The 16,004-nt window shown below is 45.9% G+C and overlaps 1 protein-coding gene across 10 annotated transcripts in view; it reads right to left on the reverse strand.

Annotated features, from left to right (window-relative positions):
* The window catches only part of ELF1 (E74 like ETS transcription factor 1), a 560,099-nt gene that overhangs the window by 50,330 nt on the left and 493,765 nt on the right, over window positions 1-16,004 (reverse strand). For all 10 annotated transcript variants that reach the window (XM_069205330.1, XM_069205324.1, XM_069205329.1 and 7 more), the window contains 2 exons: window positions 6,190-6,273; window positions 624-816 (listed from right to left, as the gene is read on the reverse strand). In XM_069205330.1, the coding sequence (XP_069061431.1) occupies window positions 624-816; window positions 6,190-6,273 (277 nt within the window). The remainder of the gene's footprint in view (window positions 1-623; window positions 817-6,189; window positions 6,274-16,004) is intronic.

Below are 16,004 nucleotides of genomic sequence, written 5' to 3' on the forward strand. Positions count from 1 at the left end.
GCCAATTTCTATTGCTTTCTAAGCCAAACACGAAAGGAAAACATATATTTGATGAGGAGTGAATTTCTACGTTTCAGGTAAATTATCTGTAACATGCCTAGTTTTATATAAAACAAGTTAATTTGAGGTGCAAACGGTGGGGGTCGATGCAATCATTTCCTTTTAGGGCAACATAAAGTAGCCTACCTGTTAATGCATAGAATGTTTACATGTGAAGTAGAATATCTAAATATACAGGTAGCGAATGCCAAAATGTCCATCAGTCACTCTGCGCAACATGTGAAAACACCCATAACCCTAAGTTGTCCACACACTGCACCGAGGTGCCTTAATTTTCCTTATTCAGTCCCACTGAAGCTGCGTGAACCAACTGTTCACCACCAAATGTATGCAGTGGTGCCCTGCTTCCAAATCAGGATGGCTAGGTGCAAAGCTGAAGCAGTGCTCCAGCTTTGCACCTAGCCATCCTGATGCGGCCCATGTGCACCATCTTTCACCTTCGAGATGTTTGGAAGACGTGAAGTTCTCAAACAACTAGGCCTATGCTGCTAAAATGAAAGGTGTTATTTTACCAATCTGTGTCCCGTTCAGAGTGTTTGAAACATTGTAACTGCATACTATACCTGAGTGCTCTGCCCATGGTTTCATAGTTCATATCTGGCTTGTTCTTATGTTTTCCCCACAACTTGGACACGGCCTTAGAATCCACAAGCTTGAAGATGCCTTTATCTCTTTGTGTCCACTTAATGTATTTTGGACACGTAGCCTTGTCTTGAAGCAAAGCCAAAAGGAACTCCCAAAGATAAATTGTGTTTCCTGTAGGATAAAGATAAATAAATGTAAATGAACTATTTTTACAACAAATTTTTAGTGACAGAGTATCTAAGGTATACAATCAAATAGTAGGTGTTCATTTTAGACGTATATGAATGTGTGCCTAGTTTTACGCCTATTAGACTACCGCTTTTATATCAGTCACGTTGTATTTAAGCTGCTTTTATAATGTACTCGTATGTTATAACAAGATGTAAGGCATTTTAGTCATTTTAGTCTGCAAGAGCCAAAGCCTGGTTTTCACCTTGGAACTTATAAGCAAAGTTAAATTGCTGTCAGCAGAGAAGCTTCTGTTGTGTATCTCTTATTCCAGGCCCTTTCAACCGTTTTCTCATGAGAACCCGGGGCACCTGCCTCACCACCTTTTACCTGCAGTTTCACTCTTAACATTTCTTTGTCTATGTGAAGAAAATGTGTGAAAGTAACTTGATTTCTAGATACGTTAGCATTAGAGGAGGCAAACATGAGACTGAGCCACCACGGCGAAAAAGCAGCAGAGGACATTGCTAACTGGAGAGAACTCTGATGTTTTCCCGGATCCAGACTCTGTCCTGAGTTATGCGGATAGTGCACACAGGATAACTGGGAACGGCGAGGAGCGTCACAGGCGATGACCCAAAGGGGTGCTACCACCATTTGAAAGCAGGTGCTATTATATGCCACAAACAACTGCATAGGGGTCCTGAGAGAGACTGATTGACTCATTTCTGTAACTCTATGCATAGAATGTTCATTGCTAAATCTTGTATTGCTGATGCTCCCCTGGATGCCTATCTACTTTTTGGTGTTGCACAATACTGCTGTAAGTTTATCTGTTTTTCGAAAAATGCTAGTAAAAATATTTTTTTTTTAAAAAGATGTAAGCATTATATACTCAGTAACTTGGTGAGGGCGAAGCTAAGTTGGTTTGATTTGCAATTACTAACTTCTTTGCTTTTGAAAATAAACATATTTCTAACTTCGAGTAGGCGGTAGGGGTGAGTTTTTAGTTAACAATCTGGTTCTGCGGCCTGGGAAACTGCCCACCGTCACCATGAAGAGGAAAATGGGCTAGACCGGACTCCACATGACGACCTCAGGCGCCAAACATAAGGGAGATACCCTGCTGGGAATGAGGGGCAGAGCACGGCCAGCAGCGTTAGCACAGCTAAAAGAACCATATTACAAATTATGAACACAATAAATATTACGCTATTTTGTTTGTTGTATGTGCTGTCTTTGGTGGAACAAATTATGTCTTCTGGGTAGATGACGACCTGTACATTGGGTGGATAAGTAGGCAAAGGGACGAGTCCCTGGAGAAGTATGGTTGATTTTCAGATGTGGAAAGGGAAAGATAGGTCGAAGTGTCAGGTCCCTAAGCAAAGATCCTAGGAGGATAAATGTGAGTGCAAAAGAGGCTTATTGATCTAGCTGCATCAGCTTCTTCAACTGCTCCTTCGAGCGCAAAACTGAAGGAATGTCAAATGTAGGATGAGCTACAGCATAAGGCTGGTAAACCCCTTTTTGTGTCAGAGTTTGAGTGTGAACTAGAGGTGGGAACTAAAAGATCTGAGAAAGAAGAGCCCCCAACAAAAGGAACTCCCGCCTAGGCTATGCATCGCCAGTATGGAAAAAACACATGCAGTTCCCCAAAACAGTCAGTGGGACTCACAAAAAACATGGGGAAATGATTCTTTCCATAAAATGATACCTTTGATTTAGAAAAACTGACTAATCTTTGAAAGAAACTGAAGGAAACTACAAATAACCTGAACCGGGGCAATGACCGACATTTTTAATTTGGTTTGAGGAAGCAAACAAACATAAGCAAGAGTCACAGGTCCAAGCAGACCCAGGAAAAACTTGAATACCAAATTAGCAACTTGATGGACAGAGTTATGAATGGTGTCCCCAATGTCATGTCTCCTCCTTACCTATTCTCACATATAATTAAACCAAGACGACAGAGACAGAAGAAAACGAAAAGAAGGTGAATATCCTTGACATTCTTGGTTTCCCCACGCCAGATGAATGGGTCAGGAGTGTGCATGAACCCTTTGACGATGCTACCTCACAGCCCACAATACCATTTCTGTTGTGAAGCTCAAAAAGGAATTTGATATGTCATTTCTGACCTCATCATATAAGGAATTTTTGTGCCTACTGTTAGCTGCTGTAAAACACCCATTCTCCCTATAATAAAGGTAGGTATAACCAGTGTGTACCATTTCGTACAAGGGTTTTCTCTATCAACAGCATGATGATTCACAGCTTCCCTGTAGACCCTAACCTTGCTGGTAGATTTGTGTTCTATCTTCTTTCCTATCGCCATAGACAAAGGGGGTCCATTCAGCTTTGCACTCTCCTTCGATGGATTTCAAATAATAAGGAGGAGACTTACTCAAGGGTTTATAGATCCTGTTCTATTTCTTCAAAGATTTCAAGAAAGATATCAACTAGTTCTTCCTGAAAAAACTTCACTTTTAAGATCAGAAATTGGATGAAATGGAATTGTAATAGGGACCCAGAAAGACTGTGGAGGCATGGCAGTGCCATCATCACCACTCCCCCACAAATGGAATGGGTGGAGCTACTTCTTTTTAAGCACGTGTAGTACACATTTCCCTTATAAATCATCTCTGAGCTCAGTCAGGTGGGGCCTTATTCAAAGATTCACCATTTCCCTTTTTCTGTTCAAGAAAATTACATAATAATTCTTCCTTGTCTCTAGGCCCTAATAAAAGGTGTAACTTATTATTCAAGTAAACAGAACTCCTATGGGCAACGTCAGAAGAGTGAAACACTGACTAGCCCACCATGATTCGAACCTGTGACTCAGCATACACATATGTTTCTACCAAGGATGCAAAACTTCACTGAGCTATTTCACCTGTATCCCCTTGCGAAGTGGTCAAGAACAGCAGCAGTTCTGATTGTCAGCAACCTTCAATGCACTGCAGTAGAAAGTATGTTGCTTACACACTCACAGTTAACTGAAGTATAACGCAAACAACTGTAAAGAAAACCTTATCTCACACGGATTATTGAGGCTAAAGCAAAGCCAAGACTGAAAAAAAAACTTAGAATGTAAGTGAAAGTAAAAGAAGTTGAAAATACCAGTATCACAACAAACCTCAAGGTTTTGCAAATGGAATAATAGGAGTACATACAACAGCGTGATACAACAGCGTGATACAACATCCGCTAAAACTTGAAGGGCTCAAATGAGCACTCACATTAGAATGCTTTAAATATAAACATTTTAACCCTATATGTCTCATTAACTATACATGCATACTAAGACATGGATCTGTATTCACTAATGATTTCCCCACAACTGGTTGATTAATTCCACATTACAGCAGATCATCCTGGCTCTGTGTTAACCATTGTTTCACACTGTTCCAAGAATTGCTATTGATTATTTTTTCAAATATTTCTGCCTGAAAGGGTAAAAATGTAAACTAAAATATGTAAAACAAAACTCAAACTTCCCAAGTGATGGGTGCAATTTAGCTTCATACCTCTAGGTTATTAAAACAAATAAAGAATGACAGCCAGGCAAAACAGGCACTCTCCCCAAAATAATCAGGGAATGTGTCCTGGTGTTCAATCAATTCAAGGTGCTCAAATGAAGGGGTTGGCTGTCTTACAATCCAATTATAACACAAGAAAGGGTTAACGTCAATGTAATAAATAGTCCTGAGTATGAAAAGAAATAAATACGTTGAACAAGTAGTCACAGTGTTTCCAATATCCTGTTTATTTGATCGATAAATGCTTCCTTCACTTCTTATTTCAAAACAGTGCTTCAAGTACAAAGGTTAAACACTTCATACAGCCAACACGTTTCGTCGCGAGAGCAATTCAGCCTCCGACTTCCTCAGGGCTTATACGTGTTAGAAAGTATCCACTTTCATGAAGAAGAAGATAAAAGAGAACAAATAATCTTCCAATCGTAAAGTCACACAGGTTTCAGTGTCTTGAAACCTCCTCATAGAGCGGAAGGGCACTCCTATCCTCATGTATGACGGTGTGGTTATGTTATTAGTTAGGATTTGAGATATACTACTGACCTTTTTAAAGAGGAAAATATGCAAATACACATTTTCCATTCTTCACACATTTTGATAATTGTAAATAACTCTATTGCTGGTCCATTTTTGGTGCTTCAGAAATGCAGTAATTACACATTATATCTGCGAGATTCTTCACATTATGACTGACAGAAGCTTGGTGGTAGAAGAATGGACAAAACAATCAAAACAATGCAAAACACAGTCACTGCATGCTATGCTTCATTTCTACCCAAAAAAGAGCAAAATGAAATTGCTAAAAAGAAGTAACATAATTTCTGCTGCAACGTTTCATTGCTTAAACTAACACTAAAACCCAAATAAGCAGATACGAAGAGAACAAACGTTTACTAAGCTACAGCAAAAAGTAGCAGCAAATTGCAAAAAGAATTGCAACAAACCTGTTACTAGCTTGTAACATTGTAACAATCATCTTTGGGAGCAAAATAGTATCCCCCAACACTTCATTTAATTCAGCCCGAGAAGTATTATAAGAATCATTATTATTATTGAGATACACAACTGGTTTATTAATCAGAGTGCTGGTAGATGTAAGAGTCCGCGCAGAATCAAAGGGGCAATCAGAAGAGGGTATGCTGAAAGTGATTTACAAACTCAAAAAAATGAAATAAGCTCCACCCGTAAGTACATACTTTATACAATTAATTAAAGCAATATTTGTATCCAATAAGCACTGGAAAGCTAATAGGTCTGCTATTAAATGACTGGCTTGGCCAATGCTTATTTTGTTTATGAATGTTTTTGTCTGAAGGCATGCATTATATGAAAACAAGCATTTTGTAAAAGCCAAAATATATTTGTATTTTTCTTAATGTAAATGCACAAATTGCACTAGTAATCTGTGGCACTAAAGGCATTGCTTATTGTGCAGATGTGCATACTGTATAAGAGCAGAATGTTGTCACTCACAGTCAGGTAAGCCAGTGGCTTAAGTGGGTTGACACTGTGACCCCACTGTGTGTACTGCGGTGGGCAGAAGCAAAATGTGAACAACAGTACAGAAGACCAATGGATGAAGAGGGCTGACTGAAAGTCCCTTTGAGTATTTACAGCGTACATATGTTTATTTGAAAAACAGGTCTTCACTTATTCTAGACCTAAAAATTAATGTTTTATTTCATTTATTTGCAGGACGCCAAATCACAGGGAAAAAAATGTGATAATAAAACAAACACAGTTTCAATCGAATTTCATGGTAATCGTGTAAAAAAAGAAAAGCCATAGTAAAATCATTAGGCCAGCTCTGACTTAGAGATTGACTAGAGTAGTTAATTACCTTTTCCATCCTTGTTCTTCTTCTTCAGCGTTATATTTGGTGTTGCTGTGGGAGACTCAGGACGTGGAGTTTTTGTTTTTCTCCCTAAAACAAAAATTGCACATACTTCAAAGTATTTACAAATTTTAAAAAATGAAATAGTATTCATAAAAGTCTGATTGTGGAATGTAGTCAGAACTTTTTTTTTTTTTAAAATATATTTATTGGTTTTATATTTCGAAATATGATACAAATTGTTCAGTTTGCAACCACAGGATAAACCAAAACAATGGTTAATTATCTAAGTCTTGAAACAAATACACACAACCACTCTATGCACTTCCCGGAACGCTTCTGGTCTTGCAATATCATTCCTGGCTGCACCCTCCCTAGGTTTATCCTTCACTGTTTATTTTATATAGGCATTCGTTTGAGACCAGTGTGGACCTTGCTTTACGTGCATGGGTTCCCTGAGTGTCTGAGGGGAGGGGCATCAACTAGGTTAGTGTATGCGAGTGGCTCCCCTGGTTTTCTGCTCCCCGCGCCGCGCTACCACTGTGGTGACATAGTCTTAGTGGGCATTTATTACTAGAGAGATGGGCGGATATGATGCATGTGCACTGTGTTGTCTGGGTGTCTTATGAATTCTGTTCCCGTGATGAGGGGTGCAGGTGAATTTATGCTGTGGTTGTTGCGAATTTAAGGAGGCTTTTCATCGTTTTTGGCCTCCAGCTTTGTTACCATAACCTCCCATGTAGAGCAGCCTGTGTGTTGCCGCCCTTCACGCACCATTCTTTTTAGTACCTGATATTCAGTGCGCGCCCAGCGTGTTATTAGAGAGTGCCAGGATTTCAGATCGGGAGCCATAGAGGCTTTCCAATGCATTGCTATTAACCTTTTATACATTAAAAAGGCCAGGTCTATAAATTTATGTAAATGTCTTTGTTTTTTTGGTCTCTTCCTAAGTCCCAACAGGCAGGACCCGGGGTCTGCTACCAGTGCCAGTCCCGTAAGCCCAGATACCTCCTCTACCACCTCCGCCCAGGCCGTTTGTATATTCGGGCAATCCCATACCATGTGGAAAAAGGATGCTGACGGCAATCTGCATCTGGGGCACATTGATGCTGCATCAGGGAACATGCGCTTTATTCTGGCTGGGGAGAGATATGTTTGATGCGTGTAATTGAATTGGGTATATCTAAATCTGGGATTCCTTGACACACCTCTGATGTGGGATAGGGCCTTGGGCCAGTCTTCCAGTGGGATCGGGGTGGGGAGTACTGCGTTCCATCTACCCCATGTTTTCCCTGTCTGTGTATCAGGGGTCTTGTTGAGGATTCTATATAGATTGGATATTGTTTTAGTTTGATCGCTGTGTTGTAGAAGCTGGTGAAGCACAGGGGAGATCTCTGGTTCCGAGGTGCCCATTCCCCAAATTTTCCTGATTTCGTGACATACGGCATGATATGTCAGGAACTGTCCCGGATTTATCTCCGTGAGGGCCTGAAGGGCCTCGAACGTCATTAGTTTACCGTCTTCGTAGCAATCCCCTACGGTCAGTATTCCTGCTTCGTTCCACTGCTTTGCAGCTTGCATTCTGGCTGCGTTCCCCACTAATAGGTAATTCAGCAGTACGTGTGGAGAGTATGGGAGCTTATCTGCTCTTTTTTGCACGTATCTGGCCCAGCACGCGTACGCAGCTGCAAGCAGTGGGTTGACCAGTGCCACTTTGGGGGGCTTCGTCGACAGCCAATTTAAAAGGGGAGTCCCGTTCTGCCGAGGCTCTAAGCTCGTTGGTTCCGCTTGCTCTGGTCTGTGGATCCAATATTGGACCCATTGAAGTTGTGCGGCTGCATAGTATTTTTCAAAATTCGGAGTTCCTAGGCCACCCTTGTCCAGCGGACATTGTAGTGTGGGTAGCGCCACTCGCGCTCTGCCACCTCCCCAAATGAGCTGCAGCAATGCTGTGTTTAGATTGCTGAAGAATCTCTTGGGAATAATTATCGGTAGGGCCGCAAAGTAATATAAAAGCCTAGGTAGAATCAACATATTAGCAATCGCCACCTTGCCGGGTGGCGAGAGAGGGAGCTTGTTCCAGAATTGTAGGGAGCCTTTTATAGATGTTAGCGCCTTCCCCAGGTTCCCATCTCTTAAGTCTTCCGTGGCATGATATATGTTTATCCCTAAGTATTTAAATGTTGTAGGGCACCACTTAAGATGTCCTGTCTCTGGGGGATCATGATTATTAGGAGCCCTTTTTACCAGGGGAAAGACACACGACTTCTCCCAGTTTACCACAAGGCCAGATAGGCCTCCGAATTCAGCCAATAAAGATATTACAGATGGGATAGCTACACAGCCGTTCCTGATATATATCAACGCATCATCTGCATATAGTGAAATCGTGTGATGTACCCCGTTCCTAATAATTCCCCATTCATGCTCCATGAGGCAAACTTTTGCCGCTAATGGTTCCATTGCTATGGCAAACAGAAGCGGGGATAAGGGGCATCCCTGCTGTGTCCCCCTAGAGATCGGGAAACTATCAGAAATCACCCCGCCTGATTTCACCCTCGCGTTCGGGCTAGAGTACAATGTCCGAACCCAGCGGATATAGTTAGGGCCTATTCCCATACGGGCCATCGTGGCCAACAGGAAGTCCCACTCGAGCGTATCAAAGGCCTTTTCTATGTCTAATGAGAGCACCATTTCCTCCTGTGCGTTCTTGGGGGTGTCTCCTATTATGCCCAACAATCTTCGAATATTCAGGAAGGTGTTACGCTTGGGAATGAAGCCACTCTGATCTGCATGTATCAGTAAGTGCATGAGGGGGGCCAACCTGTTGGCCAATATTTTGCCTAATATTTTGCAGTCTGTGTTCAGCAGCGATAGTGGTCTATAAGATTTCACATCTGTGTGGTCTCGACCCTGTTTAGGGAGTACTACTATCAGAGCCTCCCTTTGAGATGTGGGTAAGCTTTCTGTAGTCCACGCCTCTTGGAACACTCCTAGCAGATGAGATTTCAAACTGGATAAATAGGCTTTGTAATACTCCGAAGGGAGACCGTCAGTGCCAGGCGCTTTGTTCCTGGGTAGCTGTGCAAGGGCTAGTTCTATTTCTGCTATTGTTATAGGGGTTTCAATTCCATCTCTATCTGGTTGTGGTAGCTGGGGTAGGAAGGAGTCCGCCAGAAAGGCCTCTAGTTGTGTAGCCGTGCACGCAGTACGTTTAGTGTATAGGTTAGAGTAATAATTCCTAAACACCTCGTTTATTTCTGCTTGTGTAGTAGCCATTTCTTGCGCGCCCACCCGGATGGCCACTATCGGGGCCTGCTGTCTATCCTCACGTAGTAGCCACACTAGCATTCTGCTTGATCTATCTCATTCCGTTTGCAACCTGGTTAAGTAGTATTTATAGTCGTGGCAGCGGAGCCTGCTATCTGCCTCATTATATTTTAAGCGCTTTTCTTTCAGGGCAATACTGGTAATTTCCCCCCGTGCTACCGCTTTTTCCACATCCCGCAGCTCCTTCTCAAGTTTGCTAATTTCCGCCTGTAAGGAGCGTCTCACTCCCCACGTAGTGGACATACATACTCCGCGGGCCACTACTTTGTGGGCATCCCATTCTATCGCCCGGGTTGTTGCAGACATAGCGTTTATTTCCCAATATTGGCCTATAGATTCCCCCAGTGATGTAGCGAATGCTTGGTCTTGTAGAGCTTCCGCCTGGAATCTCCAAGTGGGTATTACCTGACGTGCCCTGCCCCAATTCAGGGTTACCCGCAGAGGCGCATGGTCCGAGACTGTCTTTGCCAAGTATTCGGATTCAGTTATCAGTGCCCCTATTTCGCGAGTGCCCCATATTATGTCAATTCTAGTGTGGGTATTGTGTGGGACCTCATAAAATGAATATTCTTTTTGCTCTGGATGGCCTAACCGCCATACATCACATAGGCCCATAACATTTGCCCATTCTTGCAGGGGACTTACGAGCTTCCTATTAGTTGATGCGCTCTGGTGGGCGCTAGTTCTATCTAATGCTGCCACTGGGGTGCTGTTAAAATCCCCACCCCAGATGGCAAGGGGCATGGGGTGGGTCAGCAACGTTGGGGTGAGAGTGGTGAGAAAGCCTACTGTGCCACTGTTTGGGGCGTATACCCCGACCACAGCCATTTGTCTACCATCTAATCTGCCCTCCATTACTACGTACCTCCCTCCCTGGTCTATCTTGTGTGTTGACATGAGGAATGGAACTCCCGCTGCTATCCAGATCAGCACCCCTCTCGCGAAGGTCGAATATGTTGTGCCAATCAGCTGGCCCCCCCACTTCACTCGCATGTCTCGTAGATCCCCCTCCAGCATATGTGTCTCTTGCAAAATAGCAATATGCACTCCTAGTCTCTTAAGTCGAGCATGCACTCTAGCCCGTTTGATCGGAGTCCCTAGGCCCCTGACATTCCATGTTAATATAATATACTGGTTCCCCATGTTGCTTCTAGAGGACATCTTATAGGGTGCAGGGGATATGTTGCTGTGACATGAGCCTGGGTTTTAATGTTGGCCCATCTGGTCTCTGCCTTTCTGCTGCTAACATTTAGATATAGCGGGTGCAGGTCCATCTTTAGTGCATTAAGTGATTCCGATCGCTGCATTTCTACTAAACTACTAACCCCCACCCCCCTAGTTAAACCCCCTACGCTACTTACAACTACAATGAAACTACAAAACTTAAAAATGCGTAACATAACTTTTATCCAGTTGGATTTACCTAGTGAGATTCTCATATCTTACAGATGTGGCTCTTGTAAGGGGCTCACATCATGCCGCAGACTAAGTCTGCCAATATCTTCAGGCGCCCCCCCTTGGCATATTTCCGTTCCCTCTGGCCCCACCCGCCCGCCTCTTGCCACCTGTTTGTGCCCCAAGTCACTTAGCTTAGTGTTTATGTCAAAGATGTATATTGTTGGAAGCGTTCTGTCCCCGCAACTCGGCAGTGTCGTGGAGTCTCTGCAGGTTTTCCTGGTACGATCGCCATCCCTAGTGTTCACTCTGGATCTGAGCGACTAGTTTATAGTTCATCCGCAGATCTCGGAGTGACCTTCGGCCCACCTAGTTCTCCAGTTACCGTGGATACGGAGCAGGCTGTGTCTGAATCCAGTTCCAGCTCCACAAGCCCACCGGGAGTTATATTGCTGCTTTGCATGTGTAGTGGAGTCTCTTTAAGCACTTTTGCTCTTTCCTCTGCTGCTTGCCGGACATTGGGCTGGCCTCTGGTACGCCGTTTGGATCTCGTCCCTGCAGTGGATCCCCCCCATTTCTCGTCCTCATCTGCGTCTTCCCGGGGGTGTGCAAGGCCCTTGGCATGGAGCCATGTCCAGGCGTCCTCGGTACTGGTGAATATATGGGTACGGTCCTCCATCACTACTCTCAACTTGGCTGGGAAGAGCAGGGCATATTTTATGTTCTGTTCTCGTAAGCGTTGCTTGATTTTAACAAAAGAATTACGCCGATTCTGCACCTCTTGCGTGAAGTCAGGGTAAGCATTGATGTTCGAGTCTTCATACTTGAACGGGCCCTTATTGCGGAATTGTTGCAATATTGCATCTCGATCTCTGTAGTTTAAGAACCTGGAAATCAATGGTCTGGGGGGCTGGCCAGGGGCCGGAGGCCTACCCGGAACTCTGTAAGCCCTTTCAACTGAGAAAAACTTGGATGGAGCCCCACTTAACACCTCTTTAATTAGCCACTGCTCTAGGGAAATTTCGGATTCCGGTTGCCGCATACTTTCCGGGAATCCCAGAAATCTCACGTTATTTCAGCGCGCCCTGCTCTCCATTTCCTCGGATCTTCTCCAGAGTATCTTCAGCTCTTCATCCATGCGCTGACTTTGTTTTTGATTCCCTTGCACTATTGGGGTTAGTTCCGCTATCTCAGCTTCAGTTGTTTTTGCTTTTTCGGCTAGGCTGCGATGATCCACTCGCAGGAGGTTCAGGTCTTGCACGACTGCATCAATTCTGCCCTCCAGTGATGACTTAGCGTCCAGTATCGCCTGCAATACTTTCTCGAACTGGGCTGAATGCGCTAGTAGTGTGTTTTCCAGAGATTGTAAGGATGGGCCGAGTTGTTGATCTGTTGGCGTTATCGCTTGGGTTGTTCGATCTGGATTCTTGGTTGACTTGGCTCTACCGGCCATTTTGGCTGTCAGGGGGGTGCCTCCCGATCCGCAGGGATTTCGCACTGATGGGCTTGCGATTAGGCAGTAAAGCAAAGGAGCATCCAGTCCTGATTTGGCTAATTTTGGCCTGTGTGTTCAGTGACAAATACTGCAGTCATTGATAAGTTCAATGGTCTAACTCAGCGTTCCCATGGGGCTGTCCGCCGGGCGTGTCGTAATGTGTAGGGGGTACTGTCCTTGGGGGAGAGCGCTTGTTTCTTCTTATGTGGCGGCGGGGCTTGGTGTCAGAGGTTTCCCTCAGATAGAGGGGAGAATTGCTGGACGGCCGGGTGAGGCGCCGAGGCACGGGAAAGGTCCCGGGTTGGGGCGCTCGCGGGGTGCTGCGAATATGCCTTGTGCAGCTAGGAACCCTTGTGGCAGGGACCCACTGCTAGAAAGTCCAGAACAGTCCATGCATCCACAGTCCAGCCCAGCCATCCATTCTGCCTGTGGTGGGTAAGCTGTGCTCCCAGGAGCACGCAGTGCGCTTCTGTCTTGCCCAGTTGCGTGGGTGGAGCGGTGGAGTGAGGGGGGGGGGCGCTTGCCGCCCCCTAGGTTTACCTCCTCCGTGAAGTTTGGTGTTCCCCTCCTCGTGGGCGCCCTCCTCACCTTATTATTATTTTTATTCTTATTCTTTTTTTTTTTTTATTCTGATGCTCAAAGTTTCTGGTCCTGGAATCCCCGCTGCCTGCTGAGCCGCCGCCGCTCCGCGTCTGCCCCGCCGGGCCTCCTTACTGCTCCTCCGCCGCCCTTCTCCCCGCCGGCCGCCGAGATCAAAAATGGCGCCCAAGCTCCTCGAGACGGAGTCCCAGGGCGCCCGGCAGTGCAAGACTGCACAATCCTCCGCCGGACGCGCCTCCCCTGCTCTCCCAGTCTCAGGCAGGCGGGGAGGCAGGCAGCGGCCGCGCCCGGTGAAATCGCGACCGGGGCCGCAGCCGCAGCTCCCCCCGCCTCTCACCGCTCTCTCGGCGCGGGCCGACGAGTCCCAGACTCGCCCCGCGGGGTCCGGAGCACGCTCGCAGCGCGAGCTGAATGCCCCGGTCTCCCCCAGCCGCGCCGCCGTCCCGGCCGTCCCTGTCAGGCCGCTGGGGGGGCGCCTGCCAGGATATCTCGAAGTGGCCGGGAACGGAGCGCTCGGGTCAAGCGACCGTCCCGGCCGCCATCTTGGCTCCTCCCAACCTTGTTCAATGTAGTCAGAACTTTAGCCCTGTGTTTGCTTTCTCCTAAGCAAGCCTCAAAATAGTTTCCAATTCATTCCAGGAAATGTAAGCATATCCAATTTATTTGCCTAGAAATTTGTGTCACATTCATATATTTACAATCTAGGTTATTTTCCCCTCCAAAATGAATTAAAAAACTTTAAGGACTAAGCGGTATATTTTTATGTTAAACTCCATGTAATTATTTTTGGTAATAACGAAACACACTAGCTGAGAAAGCAGAAGGACTGCATAGGGGAAGCAAACCAAGAGTCTTATTTGTAACTTGATGGTCCGCTAACAATCCCATGGCATTTCGAGCATCAACTGACAATCTAGGGGAATTCATCAATGTGTTGGGCCACATGGCCTTCACCCGCAAGATCATAAAACAGCACTGGCAATAACTGTCAGAGCCCCGTTGGATTACGGTAATGCCACTCACTTGGGACTTGCCACTATGTCTTTGTCCAGATTGCGAATGGTCCAGATTACGCAATCGCCTGTTGTAGGAGGCTGGACTGGCTTGTAGTGAGTACCAAGGGGTATTTGCACCTTGCACCAGGCCCAGTTATCCCTTATTAGTGTATAGGGTGTCTAGCAGCTTAGGCTGATAGATAATGGTAGCTTAGCAGAGCAGCTTAGGCTGAACTAGGAGACGTGTGAAGCTACTACAGTACCACTTAGTGTCATATGCACAATATCATAAGAAAACACAATACACAGTTATACTAAAAATAAAGGTACTTTATTTTTATGACAATATGCCAAAGTATCTTAGAGTGTACCCTCAGTGAGAGGATAGGAAATATACACAAGATATATATACACAATAGCAAAAATATGCAGTATAGTCTTAGAAAACAGTGCAAACAATGTATAGTTACAATAGGATGCAATGGGGAAACATAGGGATAGGGGCAACACAAACCATATACTCCAAAAGTGGAATGTGAACCACGAATGGACCCCAAACCTATGTGACCTTGTAGAGGGTCGCTGGGACTATTAGAAAATAGTGAGAGTTAGAAAAATAACCCTCCCCAAGACCCTGAAAAGTGAGTGGAAAGTGCACCAAAGTTCCCCTAAGGACAAAAGAGTCGTGTTAGAGGAATAATGCAGGAAAGACACAAACCAGCAATGCAACAACTGTGGATTTCCAATCTAGGGTACCTGTGGAACAAGGGGACCAAGTCCAAAAGTCACAAGCAAGTCGGAGATGGGCAGATGCCCAGGAAATGCCAGCTGCGGGTGCAAAGAAGCTTCGACTGGACAGAAGAAGCTGAGGTTTCTGCAGGAACGAAAAGGGCTAGAGACTTCCCCTTTGGTGGACGGATCCCTCTCGCCTTGGAGAGTCGTGCAGAAGTGTTTTCCCGCCGGAAGGACGCCAACAAGCCTTGCTACACGCAAATCGTGCGTTTGGCGTTTTTGGACGCTGCTGGGGCGCAGGAGGGACCAGGAGGTCGCAAATTGGACCTGCAGAGAGAGGAGACGTCGAGCAAGACAAAGAGCCCTCACTGAAGCAGGTAGCACCCAGAGAAGTGCCAGAAACAGGCACTACGAGGATGCGTGAAACGGTGCTCGCCGAAGTTGCACAAAGGAGTCCCACGTCGCCGGAGACCAACTTAGAAAGTCGTGCAATGCAGGTTAGAGTGCCGTGGACCCAGGCTTGGCTGTGCACGAAGGATTTCCGCCGGAAGTGCATAGGGGCCGGAGTAGCTGCAAAGTCGCGGTTCCCAGCAATGCAGCCCAGCGAGGTGAGGCAAGGACTTACCTCCACCAAACTTGGGCTGAAGAGTCACTGGACTGTGGGGGTCACTTGGACAGCGTCGCTGGATTCGAGGGACCTCGCTCGTCGTGCTGAGAGGAGACCCAAGGGACCGGTAATGCAGCTTTTTGGTGCCTGCGGTTGCAGGGGGAAGATTCCGTCGACCCACGGGAGATTTCTTCGGAGCTTCTGGTGCAGAGAGGAGGCAGGCTACCCCCACAGCATGCACAAGCAGGAAAACAGTCGAGAAGGCGGCAGGATCAGCGTTACAGAGTTGCAGTAGTCGTCTTTGCTACTATGTTGCAGGTTTGCAGGCTTCCAGCGCGGTCAGCGGTCGATTCCTTATCAGAAGGTGAAGAGGGAGATGCAGAGGAACTCGGCTGAGCTCATGCATTCGTTATCTTCAGTTTCCCCAGAGACAGAGACCCTAAATAGCCAGAAAAGAGGGTTTGGCTACCTAGGAGAGAGGAAAGGCTACTAACACCTGAAGGAGCCTATCAGCAGGAGTCTCTGACGTCACCTGGTGGCACTGGCCACTCAGAGCAGTCCAGTGTGCCAGCAGCACCTCTGTTTCCAAGATGGCAGAGGTCTGGAGCACACTGGAGGAGCTCTGGACACCTCCCAGGGGAGGTGCAGGTCAGGGGAGTGGTCACTC

This window comes from Pleurodeles waltl, chromosome 8 (assembly GCF_031143425.1).
Source record: "Pleurodeles waltl isolate 20211129_DDA chromosome 8, aPleWal1.hap1.20221129, whole genome shotgun sequence".
Taxonomy (NCBI): Eukaryota; Metazoa; Chordata; class Amphibia; order Caudata; family Salamandridae; genus Pleurodeles; species Pleurodeles waltl.